Here is a 21,306-nt window from a genome sequence, read left to right on the forward strand (position 1 = left end):
AAAAGCATCATTTGGTCACCACGGCCCCTGGGATCTCACTGCAGCTTGGGTAATGGGAAATGTGCAATTGGTTCAAAAGTCAAATAACCTCTCTCCTGACAACCATAATTCATTTTACTAGACATTCTTCACTGAGCATTAAGCAGCATAAATCCAAATGATAACGTGCAGGCCAGTTTGCAGGCCTGTATTTTAATCCACCTTGGGTGTGAGTGCACGGACACACATGTACACAAATACAGACACACACACACCAGAAAAAAACAAAACCAAACCCTGCACATTTCATCATCTAAATCTACAGCATTTTATAGAGCTATGTACTTTTAAAAACTAACACCCTGGTGCATATGCGTATGTAATCTTTTCCCGGTCAATACGGCAATTCTGATTTCTTTTAAAAGACAAGAAAAAAATAAAGACTTTCACCAATGGGTTTATTTAAAAGGAAGCAAATTAAACAAAACTATGGTGATAACAGCAGATGTCTAGTTATAATTCGTTTCCCTAATGCTGATTAATATATTCATGAACAAGTCAAATGTATTGCCAAAAGAAGAATGCTACCATTAACACCCCAGCGGCTACTGGTTTCAGTTGTGCTTCTCAATCAGGCAAAACGTTCTTTCTTAAGCTCCTATTTATTTTGCTTCCTGCCAATCTCAAAAATAATTCATCTTGTGTGTTGTTTCCTCATAAACGCTTCCTGGTGCTTGATTGCTTTGCCTGTGTCACATTTGATTTCAAACTGCCATTTTACCTTTATAAACATTTGGAAGTCTAAGCAGAAGGAGAATGGCCAAAAGGCATACAAAAATAAGGCTGTAATTAGATCGGCAGAGTATGTTTTACGGCATATCTAGCTTTCTGTGTATACCAGAAACCTCTCTTTGCATCCAATATTGCATTCCCAAGTGGGGTGCAGAAAGTAAATTAACATCTGGGGACTCCAGCAAAGAGCCTCTGGTATCAGCATGTTTCATTTATTATTATTGCAAAAGAACAGTTTTTCTTATGATTAGTGAAATAGAAAACTCACAATATATTTAAGAGTCTGCCCCCAAACCATTACAAAGGGGTTGGGGGAAGGGAAAAGCAGAAACCAAAAGAGAAATAGAAGTAATAATCAGTTATCACATGATTTTTGTAGTAAACAATAGAATATGATGTGCAATAGTGCAATTTTCCTTTGCTAGTCCAGCAATGCAAGTAAGTCTTAATAGGAAGTCCACTGATGTTACTTTTTGTATTTCGGGATTTAGTTGCGTGCTTGCCGGGGGTTCGAGTTCCTGCCAGACTTCTGACTCTGAGTGGAATCACTATTGCTAGAATCACTTTTACTGAGTCCAAGATGACGAAGCTTCATATCCCAGCGCTGTGAAATGTAAAATAGAAAATAGTCACAAGCACATATCACCAGGGTCATCATTGCCACGATTCTAACAACTGGGTCAGACTGAAGGTCAGATCTCTGAAACATTTTGCTACTTTTCCAAAAGTATAAATCTATCTCCCAGGGTAACAAGAAAACTGATGCAATATGAACATTATTCTCTTATTTTAACGAGCGCAAAGTTGCCCATCTATAATATATTTAGTAATGCTTTCTTATCAAACCTTAAACGTAAAATGTCCATGTCTGTAAATGATGACAGAAATATCTCCCTATATCTCTGGGTATTTCCTGAGGTAACAGTCAGGAGGCTGATGCTTCACAGGTACTCAACAAATGGAAGATTTACACACAGAATTTGAAGGGAAGGCTATTTTTCAACATCCTCTCTTAATACATGTAAGAACATAGCCTTTTAAAATCTATGTGACTTGAGCACTGAAAAACAATGGAAATTTTTTTGAGGGATGGGGAGGTCTCAAAAATATTTTTCTAAGTAATATCCACCAAGTACAACGAATAAAACAGACAAGGTCTTGCCCTCATTCTAAGTGTTACAAAGCAGGCATTAACAATGTTTTTAATAAACACAATCAAGTTTAGTAACATTTCATATTAATGTCAATAATGTTTTTATATAATTTAAGTAAAATGGAAGTTATATTACATGAGGATAGGTGGGGAATACAAACTATAGCTGTACTTCCCAAACTTCAGACACAGATATCATATGGGGAATTTGTTAAAATTGCAATTTCATTCAGTAGGTCTGAGACAGGGCCCAAGATTTTCATTGCTAACAAGCTCCCAGGTGATACCTATGTTGCTGGTCCTGGGACTACACTTTAAACAGCAAGGACCATCAGATCCTTGGGTCAGATGGCCCAAGTTCAAATTCTAACTCCACCACTTACTGTGTGAAGTTCTTGAACTTACTAGACCTTATTTTCATCATGTATATATTGGAACTGATAATAGAATCTACTTATAAGTAGAAGATACATCTGAAGATTGATAAAAATACAAAGTGCTTAGCACATAGTAAATTTGTTATTGTTTTTCCATTATTGAAAGTAATTCTTCATTTTAGTATACTTTACTCCACAATCTTGTCTTCATTTTTTAAAAACAGCCTGATTCTCACCTTCCCAAGGAAGTCCAAACATCTTGAATAGTCTGCTATAAGAGACTTAGGTAAACAACCATTTGCATGAAAAAAACATAATAATAAGGTTTCTCATAAACCTTATTCTTGATTTATCCACTGAGAGCAAAACTCAGCAAAGAGCAGATTTGATTGAGAAAATAACACCCTCCATAAAGCTCTTTTTACACATCTTCAAATCAACTGGAAAACTAAAATAGGAATCTCAATAATTCTGGCCAAAGGAGATTTTCTACCCAAACTCTTTAGCCCTCAATATCTGCATATGAATTTAAAATTGTTCAAATCATTGGTTTCTTTCCTTTAGAATATTTAAATCCAGACTAAGAATATAAATGACTTTACAATAATAACTCTGCAAGTCCCCTGCAGAAAACAATGGAAAATATTGCAGAAAGCAATGGGAAACAGGACAAACAAGCCATGTATCCTGTCAACAACCCAATGATATTGTTTTGGTACCAAAAGAGGAGCAGTAAGCCTTGTTACATGCTTTGCAGCGGGGATATTGAAAGCTCTTCCAACTGGTACAGGAATTTAGGACAAATTCCTGTTCTGCATTAGCAAGCAGAAAACCAAATTAAAAAGACAGTAAGAGATTCCAACATACTGAACAAGAGCCACTTTTTTCTTTAATAAACACCAAACTAATTGAAGAGAGATGCAGAGAGAATGCCCACAAGTCTGAACTTGAAATGCATCTCACTTTTGACAAATCTACTGAAGGGGGGAAGAACTTACTGGAGGGTAGCTTCTCCTTACAGAATAATGCCCTCTGCATTTTCGTAGGTCACTTAAACCCAAACGTGTCTGCCGTGTCAAGTGCCAGATGTAGAAGATAAACCGCCCAGGGGTGTTTAACTTACCATGTAAATGTTTCCCAAGCCTTCAGACTTGCAGAAGGAAGAGGATGTATTACGTGTGCTACAGTTCCCACTCCCCCCACCCACCCACACAGCCTTTGAGATTTTTTTGTCCCCCTATGCATTCCCCCACCCTATTCTTTTCTTTAAAACAGATTTGCTTAGTGCAGTAAGAAGAAACAAAACCTTCTATAATACAGTAATGTACTATGTGATTTTAAAAAATGTATCAACTCCACAATCTAAGAGTTATTGGCTTAAAAATAAGGCTACATTACTGCTCTAAGGACCTAATTTGTTCAGATCTTTTATACAGAGATGAATGTAGCTACACTTTGTACATAGGAATTGGTGTTTATTCATTGGACATCATTGTTTATTTTCCTTCCCATCATTTATTCTCCCCTTCTCACAAACTGCAGTGTGTTCAAAGCAGCAATATTCCCAGGTTTAAAAAGGACTACATTTCCTAGCCTGTTTTGCAGCTAAGTAAAAGTTGCTTGATGAGGCTCTTGGAAATCCCTTTTACCTCCTCTTTTTCCTGCCTGAAATGTAGACATGAGATTAGAGGCAGAGCAGCCATCTTGTGACCTCCGGGTGAACATGAGTATGAAAGCGATGCCTTTAAAAATGGTAGAGCCATAAGCTGAAAGGAGCCTGACACCATGGAACCACCTGACCAGGACTGAACTACAGCTAGACTCCTTGTGAAGAGACATTAGGGCAACTGTAGTTAGATCTCTGATACACATACAGGGAATTCATTCCTTAAATAAAATAGACATGAAAGACAAATTCAGCTTTTGGAGTATATAAATATATGCATACTAAATTTTAATATTTCTCCTATGGTTGAAGGCAGCTATTTCACTTCAATGACAGATGGCTGGTTTTCTACTTTTGTTTGTATTTGTATTACTTCAAATATAAAATACAGGCTTACCTTAACTTTTTTACCAAGTCGATCCTTCCATTTCTCAGCTATAGAGCCTTCCACCAAGAGTAATCTGATTTTTAAAAGAAGCAACCATTTTTGAAAAATTAAAACCTGTTACTGAAAAGTACAAGAAAACAGTGCCAAGAAAGACTTATATGTTTATTCTTGAATAGGACAGCTAAGATTTAGAACAGTAATTATTAACAATTTGTGAGTCACAGACCCCTTTAAGAAACAAAGGAAGTCATGGTCCCTCTCCCAAGAAAAATGTAAACCTATAAACTACACACATACACCCATTCCATATATGAAATCAAGAAACCCAAGTAAAACTTATCTGTAATCCCCAAGAAGGTAGACAGATCCCAGTGTAAAAATGCGAGGGTAAGATCTCTAGAGAGAAATGCAATGAGGGTGGGATGAGCAAAGTAGTTATTCTGTATCCTTAAAGAGTGAATTACCTGGAACGTTCCTCATCTTCATAGCCCATGATGATATATTCCTCATTAACATTAAGTGGAGGGCAGAGGCAGCCAGAGCTGGTATAGAGGTTAACAGTATCCCGTGGAATGTTTACCAGAGAAGACTTTAGAATCTCCTTCACTTCCACTACTGCAGTCACATCATGGCACTTAGTCTTTATCTCTTTCACTTTAGCCCGAATGACTGGGATAAAAGACAAGAAAAACTGATAATAATATGACACATAATAGGTGCCACATTCAAAAAAAGCCAAAGTAGGCTTCTCTTTGGTTAATTCTTATCCACTTGATATTCAATGAATGGAACAGAAAAGTCAGCCAGATATTTTTGCCTTAGACTGTAGTGTGTGACATAAAACAACACACCTGACCTCCTAATGCCCAGCCCTTCTCCCTTTCCAATTTGTGGCTATGTATATATTCACATGTATTTATGCATGTGTGTGCATGTGCTTTTGAGAAATTCATTTAGAGAATCAAAAATTGAGTCAATAATCTGATATAATTTTTCTCTAAAATTCCATTTTGGATGTGTATATATGCATGTGCTGTTCCAATTCCTGCCAACAGGAATTTAAACTAGGTTAATTTTACTGTATGAAAAGACCTAGTACTTAAATACGCTTTATTCCTTGTTGACATTCTTTTATCAGGTTTATTAACAGGTTTTCTCAAGTGGTGGCCTCTTTAGTGTTATAAAATTGTCCTGCTCAATAGTGTTCCCAAACTGGTTCTCCAATCTTTTCACCTTCCTCATCTCAGCTCGCTGCTCAGATATTAGCTCCTTTCTTTCTTTGTGGTCAGTACAGATTATCTTTTATATTCTCCTTTAGGTGGGCTACATTTTCTTCTTTGTTCAGATATTAGGTCCTTTTTTCCTTTGTGCTCAGTACAGATTATCTTTTATATTCTCCTCTAAGCGGGCTATATTTACTTCTTGAATGAAAATTGTCACCACTAGATCTTATTTCCTCCATCTGCTTTGAAGTCAGACACTCCAACATTCCTTTCCCTCACGTGCTATGGAATATATTCTCAAATGTCAATAGCACTATTCTACCTCTCTTGATGGATATATTGGCACCCAATTTATCTCACAAGAGTTGTTTTACTTATCAATGTAACAACAAATTGCCTTCAGTTGCAAAGTTAAAGTATATGACTCAGAATCTAGAAAGTACAGATCTGCTTCTTTTCTGTATCTCTCCCTTTTAAAAGAGTCAAGTTGTTGAGATTCCTGCTTCTAGTAAATGAGCTTTTAAAAAGAGAAGTTTTAAAACATGAAGAAAGAAGTAAAAATGTCAATTAGTGAAAAGCCAATGGCATTTCTCCCAGTGCCCTTATTGCTCCAGTTCACTATCCATGGACATTATATAGAGGAAAACACGGTTTATCCAAATGAGTCAATGTTTCAAAAACTTCTTAGGCACATAATTGCAAACCACTTTAATCTGAGTACCTTCCCACATATTTTAGAGGTTTTGGACTATAAAGGATTAGAAGAAGGTAATCTGTGAAAAATATAAAACCAGCTGATCAACCATTCCCCCCATTAATGCTCCAATTTCATCACACAAACTTATTCTACCAGTACAACACACACGACAGAAATTAAATTACTAATGAATTCTAAAAGCTGCACATTTCAGTCTTCAGAGAATTGGTTGCCTCAAATATGAGAACGTGTAGCAAACAAACTGTAACTACCCAACTGTCCTCACTTGGTTTGACTGGCAAGTGGAGCCCCTTTCTATTCATGTTCTCCCTATTCTGTATTTAACAAAAGATAAGACTGCCCTTTTTGAAATGCCATTTGGGAGAATCAGATGAGACATTCACAACCCCAGCTAGCAGGCATTTTTGTGTGTCCTGGCTTAAGTGAACGTGCTTCATAGCATCCATCAGCTATTAGAGATTAGTGAACTGTGCAAATGTTCTCAAACTAATGATTTATTTACCCAGTGTCTACTATTTTCATTAGAAATTTTTAGTACATGTACCCATTCCAAAATAAATATCTTTCTACAAGACCTACTTTTTCACTCAAGTAATTTTGTTAACACTTAAGGAGTTTTTCCCAGAATTAATCTAAATGAAATAGAGGTTTTGTCTGAATTTCCAACTGCTCCCACCTTGACTTGCTTTCTCCATGGACGCATGCAGAAGACAAAAATATTTTGGAAGTAAAATATACTTCCTTTTCAGAGTTCTTCCTTCTGTTTAATCATTTGAGTACCTCCCTTTCCCAAAGAAACTGTAAGTAAAGCCCAGACAAATGACAATCCTGAAACTATGATCAACTTAGCTATTACTTGGCTACAAAAAAGAAATTATCTGCTCCTTTCCATTAATTATAATCCATATCCCATTTTATTTTATGATATTCATTCAGCTACCTTCTCTACGATCTTCATTTTCCATGACTTGTCATTCCACTTTTAACAAAAATAACAGCAACAACCATTGCAGCACTAAAGAAGCTAGATAAAATAAAACTTGATAATAGGATACACAAAATAAATATAAATAATTACATTTCCCTGATATAAAATGTATATGTTTTTATTCTTAGTGTTACAGTATATAAAAGTTCATATAGCGTTTTTCAATCTTAACAAGCTAATCTCCTAGAAATTAAGGCCTCCCTTTTCCCTAGGGTTCTTCACATCAATCTGTAAAGAAGCAGGTTCTTAGATAAGCAGCCAGGCATTTGACTTCTTACATAAACATAACCTTACAAACTTAGAAAGAGCATTCATCATTGACTAAGAAAAGCTACATTCCTCTTAAGAGTAGTAGCAAACAAAACATAAAAATTAATTCCATTGAAGAAAAACTTGGGAAACAAGGTAGATTTGTTTTAAAGAGATTTAACTAAACCAAAAATTTTCAACTTTATATTTTTTAATACACTGCATTTTGAAAGATATTGAAGGGAACTCTTACAGTGTTATTCATTTCTCTCCTTTCAATTCCCAAAAGTATAGAAAAAATAAATCTGCTCTATATATCCTATGTACTTAAAAATAGTGTATATAAATGCAATAATAAAACCCTTATTTTAATAAGGTCCATTGTAAAATTCTGTTTAATCTCCATGTTTACTCATTGATTCAACATCAATAGTCTTATGCAGAGATAGTAACATACCTTTTATTAATACCATAGATATTAGAAAAAATCAAAATGCCTATGGAATACAGTAAATATCAGTCCCTTATGTATCAACCGGAAAGCTCTGTTAATAGCTCTTTCTAAATATAATGACTGTATAAATAAATTTATGACTCTAAAATATACACCAGCATCCAAAAGTACATTGTGAACAATCAAAGAAGGGACAACTTAGGTTTAATAATCATTGATAAAATCGGGACGGTAATATAGCTCATGGGGCAGCTGAGAAAATTAAAGATAATGTATGGAAATCACTTAGCACAGTCCCTGGCACAAAAATGGCAGGCTTTTTAATCCTTCAGTTACGTTTGTCAGCTACATTTGGATTGGTGGCTCTTCAATTAATATTTAGTTTATTAGAATGTCGGATTTTAAGTCAAGCTAGATAACAACACATTTCCTTAGCTGAATACCAACAACTTCTACAAGTGTTACTTTCCAAATTTGTCAGTGTTTTTCATGGGATATGCTGACTGAAGAAATCAAGTTTGAGTCTTTTAACAGTTCCTTCTACATCAAAGTGCTCTGCTGTTCACCCAGTGAAGCACAACTGATGGCCTATGCAACCCAACTTGAGCTCAAATCCTCCTTCAGCCTCCAGGTAGGGAAGAGTCCCGTCTATCTTGATCTCTGTGTACTTAAGTGTATGGCTGTAGGATGACAATACTGCCTGATATGCTTCAGCATCAACCAAGTGTTAAACATTTTGCCCATGTGAGACATTTTAATTGGTTGGGGCAGAGGGAGGGACTACACTCCTAAAAGTTGTCCTTCTGTTTTTAAGCCTTACTCTTAAATGGCTCCACTCATTTACGTGTGCACATACTCATGGATGCACCCACACACCTTTCTTAACACAGCAGTTTATACATCAACCATGAAGTTTTCCTTACCATAGTTGTAATTGTTCCGGAAATAAGTCTTCTGTGTAGCTCTAATAGGCTTACATTTACAGCGCTCTGAAAAACACATTTTAGTTATAAGCACATTTCCAATATTAGCTTTCTTTTGTTTACTCACATTTTTTGCTGAGACTAGATCTCAATTTGGTGGTGACAAAGTTCTTGTCAGTTCTGTGTGTCTGGCCTTTTTCTCCTGAAACTACATTCATGTTTATTCTATCTACACGTCCTCTTATTCAATGTCAGTATGCTCATGAGAATGAGTTTCCATTCTCAACAAACCACCCAAATCCTGAGGAAATGCTATTCACCCCCATGCATGAGAAGAGCATGACTCCTTAATCCTGAAAGAGGTATGCTTCGTGCTTATGGAAATGTTAATATTATGAATGCCAACTGGCAGGCAATTTTCTGCCTATGCTCAGGTAGCTGGTTTACCCTGTGGACTACCACCTAATGTTCGTATATTTTTAACAGGCAACACAGCACTCCTCCTACTATTAGTTCCTAGATCTGAAAGCAATTCAAAGAGATAAGCAAGTGTTATTACAACCCAGTGAACTTGGTGAAGTTCTTAAGAGGGTCAGTGAGCCTCTTCTATAGGTAAAATAGCTACCATTCAACTCAATGGTATTTTGGGGCTTGTTGGAGGAAACTATGCATGTATTTTGAGAAGAGAAATTTCATATTTTAAAAATATTTGGTGAGTAGTGACCAGAATGCATATTTTATGTATATATTAGGGTGGTACAAAAGTAGTTGTGGTTTTGGCCATCATAATAATAACAATTCTAATTATCTCAAAATGTTTCATCTATAGGGTGGATTCATTTGACATCTTGGAGAGTAGATTGTTACGCCTTTTATAGAAGAGCAACACAGTTAAGATTACTTAGCTAAGAAATATATGTCATAACCATGGCAAATTGTCAGGAATTAATGTCAATATAAAAGTAGAAAATAATACACAATTATCTTAAAATATTTAATTAAATATGAAGATTTCTTTAAATAATGCCCCTGAGAAAGCTTTATTAAAAATTAAATGGTATGTGCTTCTCTTTTGACACAGAAAGGAAATAAGAACACATAAATTCCAGAAAGGACATCAACAAAAAAAAGTTTCGCTTAAAAGGCATTTTATGGCTGGGCACGAGGGCTCACTCCTGTAATCCCAGCACTCACTTTGGGAGACCAGCAGGGTGGGGCGGTAGCTGGGGGAGAGAAAAATCGCTTGAGCCCAGGAGTTCAAGACCAGTCTGGACAAAGTGGCAAAACCCCATCTCTACAAAAAAAATGCAAAAATCAGCGGGTGTGGTGGTGCGTGCCTGTAGTTTCAGCTATTCAGGAGACTGAGCTGGGAGGATCACTTGAGCCCTGGAAGTCAGAGTGCAGTGAGCCAAGATCACGCCATTGCACTCCAGACTGGATGACAGAATGAGACCCTGTCTCAAAAAAAAAAAGTTGTTTTATGTTAACATGGGGAACAATAAAAGGTAGGAGCTTCTGTTGACCACTGGTATTTTCTAAAGAAAATTAATTTTATTTCCAGTTGAACTTGTTGATAATACACTTTAAAGTAGCAGTCCCGAAAAGAGTATCACCTTTCCTGCCAGAGAAATAAGTATCTTTACTGGGGAGAGGTAGCAACAGCAACTGTTGCTCTTGCCCATGACAGAAATGAGAATTCCTCAATACCGCACACAGCTCCTTCCCTTGTTCTCCTGATAATTTTTAGCACACAATTTCTGTGAACATCTCAGCCAATAAACAATGAGTAACATTAGTGCTTGTTGCTATTCTGACAAAAACTATTCCAAAAATAACTTTATTAGCAAAATCATTGTATTCTCATTTAGAAGAGAACAAAAAGTTACCCAGTTTTTGGCTTTCTGTACAGTATTTTATTCTGTACTAAAATGTTATATGTATTTTTAAAGAGATATTCTTTAGATGAGAATATTTCTGAAGACATAAATTCTATGGTATTAGTTTATAAATTATCTTCATCCATATTATATATAGACTTGTGATGTTTCTATTAAAAATAAATATCCACCAAAAATAATGCATGTCAATAAATTACACATTTGTAATTCTTCAGAAATTTGCATAGGTTAAAATAAAAATTATTGGCAAAAACTATAGCAACTGTGACTGAATTGAGTCTAATTTGATGCTGTTACTTACATATCTTTGCTTGGAGCATAAACAAATGGATTCCATAAAACTTTCCAGGCAGGGATTTTTAAAAATTGTATTATAAAATGATTTAGTAATATTTCAAGTAGGCATTTACAAAGCTATGCATACAATTACATATACATAGCTAGACTATTACCTAATAGCTAATGAGCTAAGCAAATATTCTCAGGACTAAATTTTGCTCATCTGCAATATGCTTCTTATTTCTGCTGGTCTCCAAGGTGACAATGCCATAATAAATATATATTTTAAATATTTAGATGGGATAATATGTCCCAATCCCTAGCTCTTGACATAAGCAAATTATCTGTCTAGTTCAAGTAGCTTGAAAAAATAACAGTAATAAGGAGAAGCTGAGTTTACATCCACAAAGCTCAAATATGAAAGAACCTCCTCTCATTTATGCTTGTTCAACCCAAACATTCATATCTTAGGTTATTCATGAAAAGTGTACCTTAGATCAATAGATCTGAAACATAATCCTCATCTAAATTATGTTTACACACATCAACATATACATCCCCACAAGCCCAAGAGCTGTGAAATTGTGAAGAATCATAGAGGTATGTTGCATCCATTAGCTGTCACCTTTCTTGCACCTGCTACTGTAAATCAGATGTAACCGTTTATTTTAATTATCAATAGTTGATTTCTTGATACTGTTTTTGGGGGGCCTGTAGCGTTACCATCATTTCTAGTTTAATTGCTAGTAATCTTTGGCAAAACCTAATGGCACAAGCTTTTTAAGTTTTGGCTTTTAGAATGAAAAAATGAAATCTATTATTTACTGAGCTTTGCACAAAAACCGTTAGATACTGATTTTTCTGTATTTCACTGTTGAGAAGAAAAGCTTATAAATGAATTAGAATCTGCCTTGGTGCTTTATCTAAGGAAAGAAATTTTTTAAAAGTTAAAGGAGTTGATTTTGACAAAACAGGCTAAGAAGTGACAAAGAGATCTTCAAACACAGGCAGTTTTAACATTAGCAATTCATTTACCTCAAAGCCTGGAATTAATACAATACCTTCAATTGTGGGACAGAGTGCAGTGCTACATCTTAGGAGCAGCCATGGAAAGGACAGAAAACTGTTTTCAGCTTAGTTCTTCCTCACATTCCCTCCACTCCTCTTGCTTCATGTTTCTAGTGACTCTCCTAATATTAATGATCTCCTACATATCTGCTAATGAACCTGGAGACTGTTTATTACCTAGTAGAAACGTAAGTTCATCGCTCTCATAGAAATCTGAGTTTGCAAAGTTAACATTCCCAGTACTTTGCAGAACTTGGTCTGCAATGCAAGGGAAATGCCCCATGATACACACGGTGTCCAAGCAGTGAACAGCCTCGCGGCCTCACTGTGGCTTCTTATAAAAATCAAAACAGTTCAGAGGAGACAAGAATCTTAGCCTTCTTTATTCCGTTTTGCTTATACAAATATGCTCATTTATTTTTTAAAAAAACATAAGGATACTAGTATTTTTGATATGATCTTAGAAGAGCTAAAGAAGTCTAAGTACCTGATACAGCTATGAAATATAATACTCACTGGACCGTCACTGTTCAATGCAACCTTGTTTGAGTTCAAGCTTAAGTGTGATAAAACTTTCTAACTATCCCTGACCTTTGTTTGAAATTGAATGCTTCTGGGTCTTATCCAGAGCTGTAAGACTATAATTAACTTCATCAGATCCCCAAACTGTCATAACCTTTCACGTACCATGACTTTGGAGGACTACTATGTTTGAGTGGATATTTTTCTGTTTTTTCTAGGGAAAAAACCCTTAGATCTGTGCTCAGGATTTATTGTCAAAAAGTATGGGGAAGGAGAGAAGAAAATACAATCGTATTTGTGTTACAATTTCCTTTATAACTTTTTCAAGACTGACCCTTTCTAATCAGATCAGACTTTAAATCATTTTAATTTTTACCAGATGCACTCTATGTCTCATATCCTGGCATTTGACCCCTGAAACTCAGTTGTCCTCTTTTCCTCCATTTTAAAACACATAGGGGCAAAACACAACACATTTTAAAAGATATAAAACATAAAATTTTATAATTTGAAGATCCAGGTCCTTAGCTATGACTTTTTTGCTGAGTTCTAGATCTATATTTCCAACTGCCTGTACAAGGTGTCTATGAGCAGTTCCAAAATTTTTAACAGTTCCATAATTTTTAACATCTGGCAACATCCATAATACCATGAATTTGTCTGTCTTCTATAGAAATGATAGTAGTATCCTCTGACTCCACAACTCTGGTATATCCATGCTTCTGTAAATATGAGATGAGAAAGGGAAAGAGAACTAACATTTGTTGAACCCTTTCAGTCACTTACATATGAATTCATTCATTCTGCAAATTTTGGGCATCTGCTACATTCCAGGCTCTATAATAGGCACATAGGAGACATGATGGACACTACAGACAATCCAGAAGAGGATAAAGACATTGAACAAAGAAATTATACACAAAATAATTTTTCATATGTGATACATGATATGAAACTAAAACACAATGTGTATGTGTAACAGGAACATATAACTTAATGACCTAAACTAGTCTGGTCTCCAATATACTGTTAGAAAATGATATTTAAAGCTTAAAACCTGAAAGGTGCATTGTAGTTCTCTGGGCAGGAATTACATCTTTATATATAAGATAGAGAACATGAAGTCCATAAGGGAGACTGAGAAGGAGCGTCCAGTGATGTGGACGGAAATATAGGAGAGTGTAGAATTGAAAAAGGGTCTTCCAAAATAAAAGCAGGGTAGTCCTCTGTGTCAAATGACCCTCAGAGCTAAAATGAGTTCAGAGAGAAAAGGTTCCACTAAATTCAACTGGCAAGGTGATGACTGAACCCTGAGCAAAAGAGAGAATAGGATTTTGAAAGCCAGAAGACTTTATCCATTACACAAGAAGGAAAAGGAGAGAAAGGTACTGATATTGACAAGTTTATAAATTGGTTGGTGGAATAATGAGGGAGTTCTTTCCAATGGCTTTTACCTTCTCATTGAAGAATGAAGCGAAGTCATCAGCTATGGGGAATGACGGGCTAGGAACAGCAGGATGTGGGCATGTAAGTATAGAAAGTATAAAGCAGTTATTTCATCAAGTAGAAAGGCAAACTTTTATAGTGGGTAAGAATGCGTGGCAATCTTGATTGTCTATTTGAATTTTCTATCTTGAACTTAAAGTGAAACCAATCACCTCAGTTGAGTAATTTTCTCAAATAACTGGAGCTGGGATTTGCCAGATGAGTATGGAAGAGGAAGAGAAAGCAAAGAAGTTGAGGGTATTTTCAAGGGTATCAGTATTGCAGTAGACCATGACATCTGACATAGACAAGAAGGCCAGAGGCTTAGCAGATAGTAAGTGGCAGCTGATGGATAGGTAATCTCAACATGGTGGAGGGGGGGAAAAAGGCAGCAGTGATGATACTGCAACAAATCATCTGGAATGAAAAGAGACAGCAGGCAAAGAGTGGGATTCTTAGAATTAATATTACAATGCTAGCACCTCTGCAGCATTAGAATTAATATTACAATGCTAGCACCGCTGCTAGCAGCACTGCAAGGCCCAGAACTGCTCATGGAAGTGAGTGGCTGGGGTAGAACAGACAAGCAGGTTAGTAAAGTGAAGAAATCAATGCACTAGATGGATCATCTGCCTTATCATGGCAGCTATCAAAACAGCAGCAGGAATGGATGCCATTGTGGAACTTGTTCAGATAGCCCTTAAACAGAAGATGGGCAATATACCAGTTGGCCATTCAGAAGGTCAATTCCACTATCCTTCTAGAAACAAGGCAATGGTAAAACATCCCTAGATTCCACCCCATGAAACACATTCCTTCTTCTCAAAATTGCAAGTCATCAAATGGACACTTAATGGAAAATCGACTGGGTCTCATTGTTCCTAGGACATTAACAAACAAACAAAACACCAGAACCCTAGAGTCCTGATGTCAATGATGAAAGGGAAAAAAATCAACAACAACAACAACAACACAACTCCTGCAGATTCAGAAATCAACTATATTAAACTAGGAACCATATTAAGGAGGTTTGAATTTAGAAGTCATATGGGTATTATGCTCATACAAGGGTGTACTTTTACACAATTAGAAATAAAATAAAATAACGCACAGAACTCAAAGTCTCAGAAATGCCATGGTATGCCAAAGCGGCCAGTCCCAAGTGTGTACAGTAAGCTTCCATTCACATGAAGCTGAATAACGACACCCATCTATGGCAATGAAAATCAGAACTGTGCTTGCCTCAGGACAGAATGGATGATTGGACACCAGGCAATTTAAAGAAATGTTCTTTATCTTGATCTGGATGATGATTACATAAGTATATACATTTGTCAAAATTTAAATGCAGCATACACTGAAGATTTGTAGTATTTTACTGTAATTATTCCTTAATAAAGTCCTATTAACATACAAATAAGACATTTCTTTCATTTTTTTATTAAAAAAAAGGTGTCTTGACTTAGCAACCATTCATTACGTATTTAAAACAATATTTATTTCCTAAACCTATACACAGGGCAAAGAATATCATATTAAATTTTATTTTGGATTACACCAGTATATGGAAAATGTGATGGAGTTGACTGGTGAACCTAGGTGATATAATAAGGCTCTAAAAAGTAAAAGTAACATTTGCTCAACTTAGCTGTAAAAACAAACCTCAAATATTGTAATGAAGGACTCAATTCATAGTAATTTCAGTTTGTAAAAGAAATTGCTTAAGACTAACAGAACTAACACTGTATTAATAAGAAAAGGAAATTCAGTTTATTCTTTTTTGTCTTTGGAAAATTTCAAATAAACTGCCTTTCACAAGTTTTCTGGATCCAAGAGTTATTCAGAATATCCAAAATATAGAAAGAGTCAATACAATTATGCTTGTTTTCCCTCATGACTTCTGAAGTGTTGTTTTGTGATAGACTCTAAGGAAGTCAATTAACAAAAAGAAAAGGGGGCTTCACAGCCTTTAGAAGATCATGTGTCCACTCAATGCCAAGTACATTGAAAAGAGGTGAAAGAAAAGGGTGTGCCAGTCACCTATTTGCTCTTTCATTCCATGTCCTTGGCACATATTGTGCCTGATACAAGTAAGTGTCCCTTACATTTTTTATTACAACATAATAGATGGACATATTTTCAAGGTACATTGATATTTTCGTACATTCACATAATGTGCAAAGATCAAGTTAGGGTAATATCCACCACATTAAACATTCCTTTTTATGTTATGAACATGTGAATTATTGTACATATTGAAATGTACAAATAGATTATTGTTAACTATAGTCTCCACACTGATCTATCAAACACTAGGTCTTCCTCCTAACTAACTGTATATTTGTCCTCATTAATCATCCTCTCTTCATTCCCTCCTCCACGTTACCCTTCCCAGCCTCTGGTAACCACAAATCTACTCTCTAGCTCCGTGAGATTCACTTTTCTTTTTTAGCTCCCACATATGAGTGAGAATGTGTGATATTTGTCTTTCTGGGCTTGGCTTATTTCACTTAACATAATGACCTCCAGTTCCATTTTCCTTCGAATGACAGGATTTCACTTTTTTTATACCTGAATAATATGTCATTGTGTATATATATATCGCATTTTCTTTATTCATTCATCCACTAATAAGCACTTAGGTTGATCCCACATTTTGGCTATTGTGAATAGCGTGGCAGTAAACATTGGAGTACAGATATTCTTCAATGTATTAATTCCCTTTCTTTTGGATATATACCCAGTAATGAAACTGCTAGATCATATGGTAGTTCTATTTTTAGATTTTGAAAAACTCCCTATTGTTTTCCATAGTGGCTGTACTAATTTACATTCCCACCAACAGTGTACTAGAGTTCCCCTTTTTCCACATCCTCGCTAGCATCCATTATTCCATCTTTTTGACAAAAGCCATTCAAACTGGGGTGAGATATCTCATTGTGGTTTTGATTTGCATTTATCTAATTAGTGATGTTGAACATTTTTTCATATACCTGTTGGTCATTCGTATGTCTTCTTTTGAGAAATGTCTACTCAGATCTTTTGCCCATTTTTAGATTATTTGTTGTTTTTTGTTTTGTTTTTGCTATTGAATTGTCTGAGTTGCTTATATATTCTGGTTATTAAGCTCTTGCCAGATAGTTTGCAAATATTTTCCCTCATTCTATGGATTGTCTCTTCACTTTGTTGATTGTTCTGTTTGATGTGCAGAAGCTTTTCAGCTGGACTGGTCATTACATTTCTAATGAATGGTGAGATCGATGAACTAAAACCAAATAAAGTTTCACTACTAGGGACTTAGAAAAGCAATGATGTCACATACTTAAATGAGGAAGTTACAAAAGAGAAAGTTTTAATTAAAAGATTACTTCAGGGCTAGGCGCAGTGGCTCCTGTCTGTAATCCCTGGGAGCACTGTGGGAGGCTGAGGCAGGTGGGTCACCTGAGATCAGGAGTTAGAGACCAGCCTGGCCAACATGGCGAAACCCTGTCTCCACTAAAAATACAAAAATTAGCCAGGTGTGGTGGCAGGTGCCTATAATCACAGCTACTCGGGAGGCTAAGACAGGAGAATTGCTTGAACCCAGGAGGCAGAGGTTGCAGTGAGCTGAGATCATGTTATTGCACTCCAGCCTGAACAACAGAGCGAGACTCCATCTCAAAAAAAAAAAAAAAAAAAAAAATTACTTCAGTAATTAAATACATTATTTTTGAAGTACCCAAAGAGTACCCAGGTAGAAGTGTTACTGGAGGGAAATGTGGTTCTAGAGAGTAATCACAACTGGAGTCATAAAAGTGACAATTCAGCCTATGTAGCTTGATGAACTCCAATAGAGGAATCCCTATGAGGAGAGAAGAACAGAAGCCAAGCACAGAGCCTCAGTGACTGTCTACAGCTGAGGGACAGGCGGAGAACTAGGACAATTGGGATAATAGCTCAAGGAGAGGAATACTTAGGAAAGAGAACTGGTCAAAAGTATCAGTTGTTGCAAAAGTAATGGGGAAAAAATCCTATAGTTTTAAGCTACTGTATAATCACAAAATTACTATTTGTCTATCATATTTTTTTTTCCAATAAGGTGTAGAAGTTGGCTCTACAGTCAGTAAACATTTGTACCAAAGAAAAAAACTGAATTCCTTCCCAAAATTGATAGTAAGCCAAAAGGGAGGAAAGAAGTTTAAGAGAAAGAAAGAGAGGGAATGGGTCTATACCACCCAAGCTAAGCATAAATCATGTCAGCAAAAGAGGGAGTGGCTGGGCAGGCCTGGCAGCTGCAGTCACCAGGAATCTCCAGTTGCTCAGTGGCCACCAGGCAGCTACGCAGAGGAGCTTCTCCAGAGCACCTTTGGAACACGGCCAAGAAGAGGTTAGTGAAAACTCTGGGAGAGCATCTGACTTACACTAATTTTTCCCTAATTTAAGATAAATCAGAAGGGAACTCAGAGATCAATACAATCTGATTTTATATTAGGAAACAGGCCCCAAGATATAATTTGGTCACACTTGTATATTTAGTGTCAGAATTTACCAACTCTATCTCCACTCTGGAGAAATTTGTGTTTTTCAAACGTAAACGTTCATAAATTGGTCACATCACAAAGCAGAAAATCGGAAGAATTACTTTTTGGAATTATTTTAATTTTTTTTAAAAAAACCCTTTACATTGGACCACTTGAATATCTGCCTTAATTTTCCATGTGCTGATTTGATAAATCAAGTGACTAGGTGAAATAGAACAAAAATTGTTTTCCTCCATATTCCATGCTATGGAAATAAAGAGCATCTATTCCTTATTACAATAGTGGATTTGCAACAGTAAAACTACAATTGGATGGTGTTCAGAGTCATTATCTCAAAAAAAAGAAAAAGAAAAAATTGTTAAGCTTTGAGGCAAAGAATAAATTAACTAGAGTGAAAGAATTTCTTTTCCAAATTCCAGACAGAAACAGCTTGACACTTTGGAAAGAGGTCCTTATGTGGGTTACAGTGTTTTCCTGCCTTCCTCATTTCCTGTTTTATCATGATCAACCTCAGCTGTTTTATTTCTCCAAAGCATACATTTTTTAGTGTGAACAAATTATATTTTCTTTTCAGAACATGTGAATATGTTAGTGTTTTTTTCACAAACAGAATGAGCTTTGGTTTTGCCTATTTGTTTTCATCACTCTCATTATACAGAGAACTGGAAAATATTTTTGAAAGAGGAACAGTAAACAGTGACTCTGAGAAGACCACATTGGTTCTAGGTAGTTTTACATGTTGAACTGTTTTTTTGTATATTGTTGATAGTGTTGTTGACGTATTTCCTTTCTTTCACACATTGAAGTGCTATATTACTCTAACCATAACTTTGGAACAAATTGGAAACATATACACGTCTTTGACCAGAAATTTTGACTCACCAATTGCATTTTTATACAAATGAGCTTTTCAGTTTGGGTTGAGAAAACACAATAGAAGGAGTGACCCTTCAAATAGCAACATTACTGGACACCAATGATTTCCAACTGATTTGATGATAGTGAAAAACATTACCAATTACATAAAGCAACAAAACAATTCTAAAATAATTTTAATTTACTTATGTTTTTAATGGGATAATTATTTGTTGGGACACTTTTGATAGACATTCCCTCAGATCAAACACGCCACCCTGGTAAGATTCAGTGGAAGTCAACAAACTGTCCCAATGTAATGAAAGTTGATATTTCAAACATATTTACAACTTAATAAACTAAATGTTTCATTTCCACAGATAAGACACCTTATAAGGCCGGACTTACTGACCAAAATCAGTGGGAAATACTAGAGGAAAGTGGAATGGAATATATGGTACTCATTGCAGCTATCATATTGTAGAACCAAATGCAGCATTAGTCATAGTAACAAAAACTGAAAACAACTCAAATATCCAGGAACATTAGAATGAATAAAGTGTACCACATTCAATGATAGAATTCAATATAGCAACTAAAGTGAAAAACTACTGCTATACACAGCCTAATGAAAAGCAAAGGAAGTCACATGCATATACAAAAATACATAGTGTAGAATTCCATTTATATAAAGTTCAAGATCAGGCAAAATGAATCTATAGTACTAGAATTCCTGGTAGTATTTACCTTGGAAAAGAAGGGTGGGGGTAGTGACTTGGAGGCTTCTGGAGTGCTGGTAATGTTATATATCTTGGTTGCAGAGATATTTTACTTTGTGAAAATGCACATTTATGATTTGTGCACTTTTCTGCATGCACATTATACTTTAATGGTTTATTTTATGGTAAGATGGAATAAGTAGATTCCATCTTGTTTCTCCCACTGAAAGCAGATCTGAAACCTGAACAGAGTGCATGAAGCAGCAACATAAGAACTCTAAAAGGAAATACAAGCATAATAGGAAGACTGGGGGGAAAATAACACCATAAAACTAATAGTGGGCTCATCATTTTTTCCCTCCAGTATCCACCAGTCTGGTGTCAACACAGCCTGTATCCTAGAGGTGAGCATTGTGCAGACAGAGTACACTCCAGGAGAAGCCCTCTAGTTCTAGCTCAAGAAGTGGAAAGGATCTCTAACATATTGGCCTCTTGCATTCCATTCCTCAAGGCATCCTGGGACTGTGGTAACAGCAACAATTGCAACAAGGGAGACCCTCAGGAGCCCAAAACTCTGATGAAGGAGAGAACCTTACTATCTGATTGGAGGACTTGTAGTTCCAAAAGACTGGGGCAAAGCCCCATTACTTTCTCTCTTTCTCTCTCTCTCTCTCTCTCTCTCTCTCTGTCCTCCCACCACTTGGCCCCATACGAAGGAGCAGTCACAAGAAGCAAATCACAGAGTGGGATAAAGCTCCAGCTTTCTAGCCAAAGGACCAAAACAGGGGAATTCCAAGGAACTGAAAAGTGCCAAGGAGATCAGAGAGAGAAAGGAGCCTGGGAAAGGATTTTGTAAAGCTGTTTATGAACTACTGAACTCACCCCTGGGCATGTGTGACTCTGACATAAAACAGTATATCACAGAATTCAAAAACTGCACTGTGGGATAAAGTATTGCTCTGACTTCATACTGGCCACTGAGTGGTGTACACATGGGATAGATATGGAAGGTACTTCAAAGGCTTTGGAAATGGAACTGACATTGAAATC

The 21,306-nt window shown here is 36.1% G+C and overlaps 1 protein-coding gene across 1 annotated transcript in view; it reads right to left on the bottom strand.

Annotated features, from left to right (window-relative positions):
- Nucleotides 1-420: 420 nt before the first annotated feature.
- The window catches only part of FRZB (frizzled related protein), a 31,585-nt gene continuing 10,699 nt past the window's right edge, over nt 421-21,306 (bottom strand). The window contains exons 4-7 of the mRNA XM_017946699.2: nt 8,911-8,976; nt 4,820-5,024; nt 4,365-4,428; nt 421-1,375 (exon numbers count right to left, since the gene is read on the bottom strand). Of these exons, the coding sequence (XP_017802188.2) occupies nt 1,259-1,375; nt 4,365-4,428; nt 4,820-5,024; nt 8,911-8,976 (452 nt within the window). The 3' untranslated portion in view covers nt 421-1,258. The remainder of the gene's footprint in view (nt 1,376-4,364; nt 4,429-4,819; nt 5,025-8,910; nt 8,977-21,306) is intronic.

This window comes from Papio anubis, chromosome 10, assembly GCF_008728515.1.
Source record: "Papio anubis isolate 15944 chromosome 10, Panubis1.0, whole genome shotgun sequence".
Lineage (NCBI taxonomy): Eukaryota > Metazoa > Chordata > Mammalia > Primates > Cercopithecidae > Papio > Papio anubis.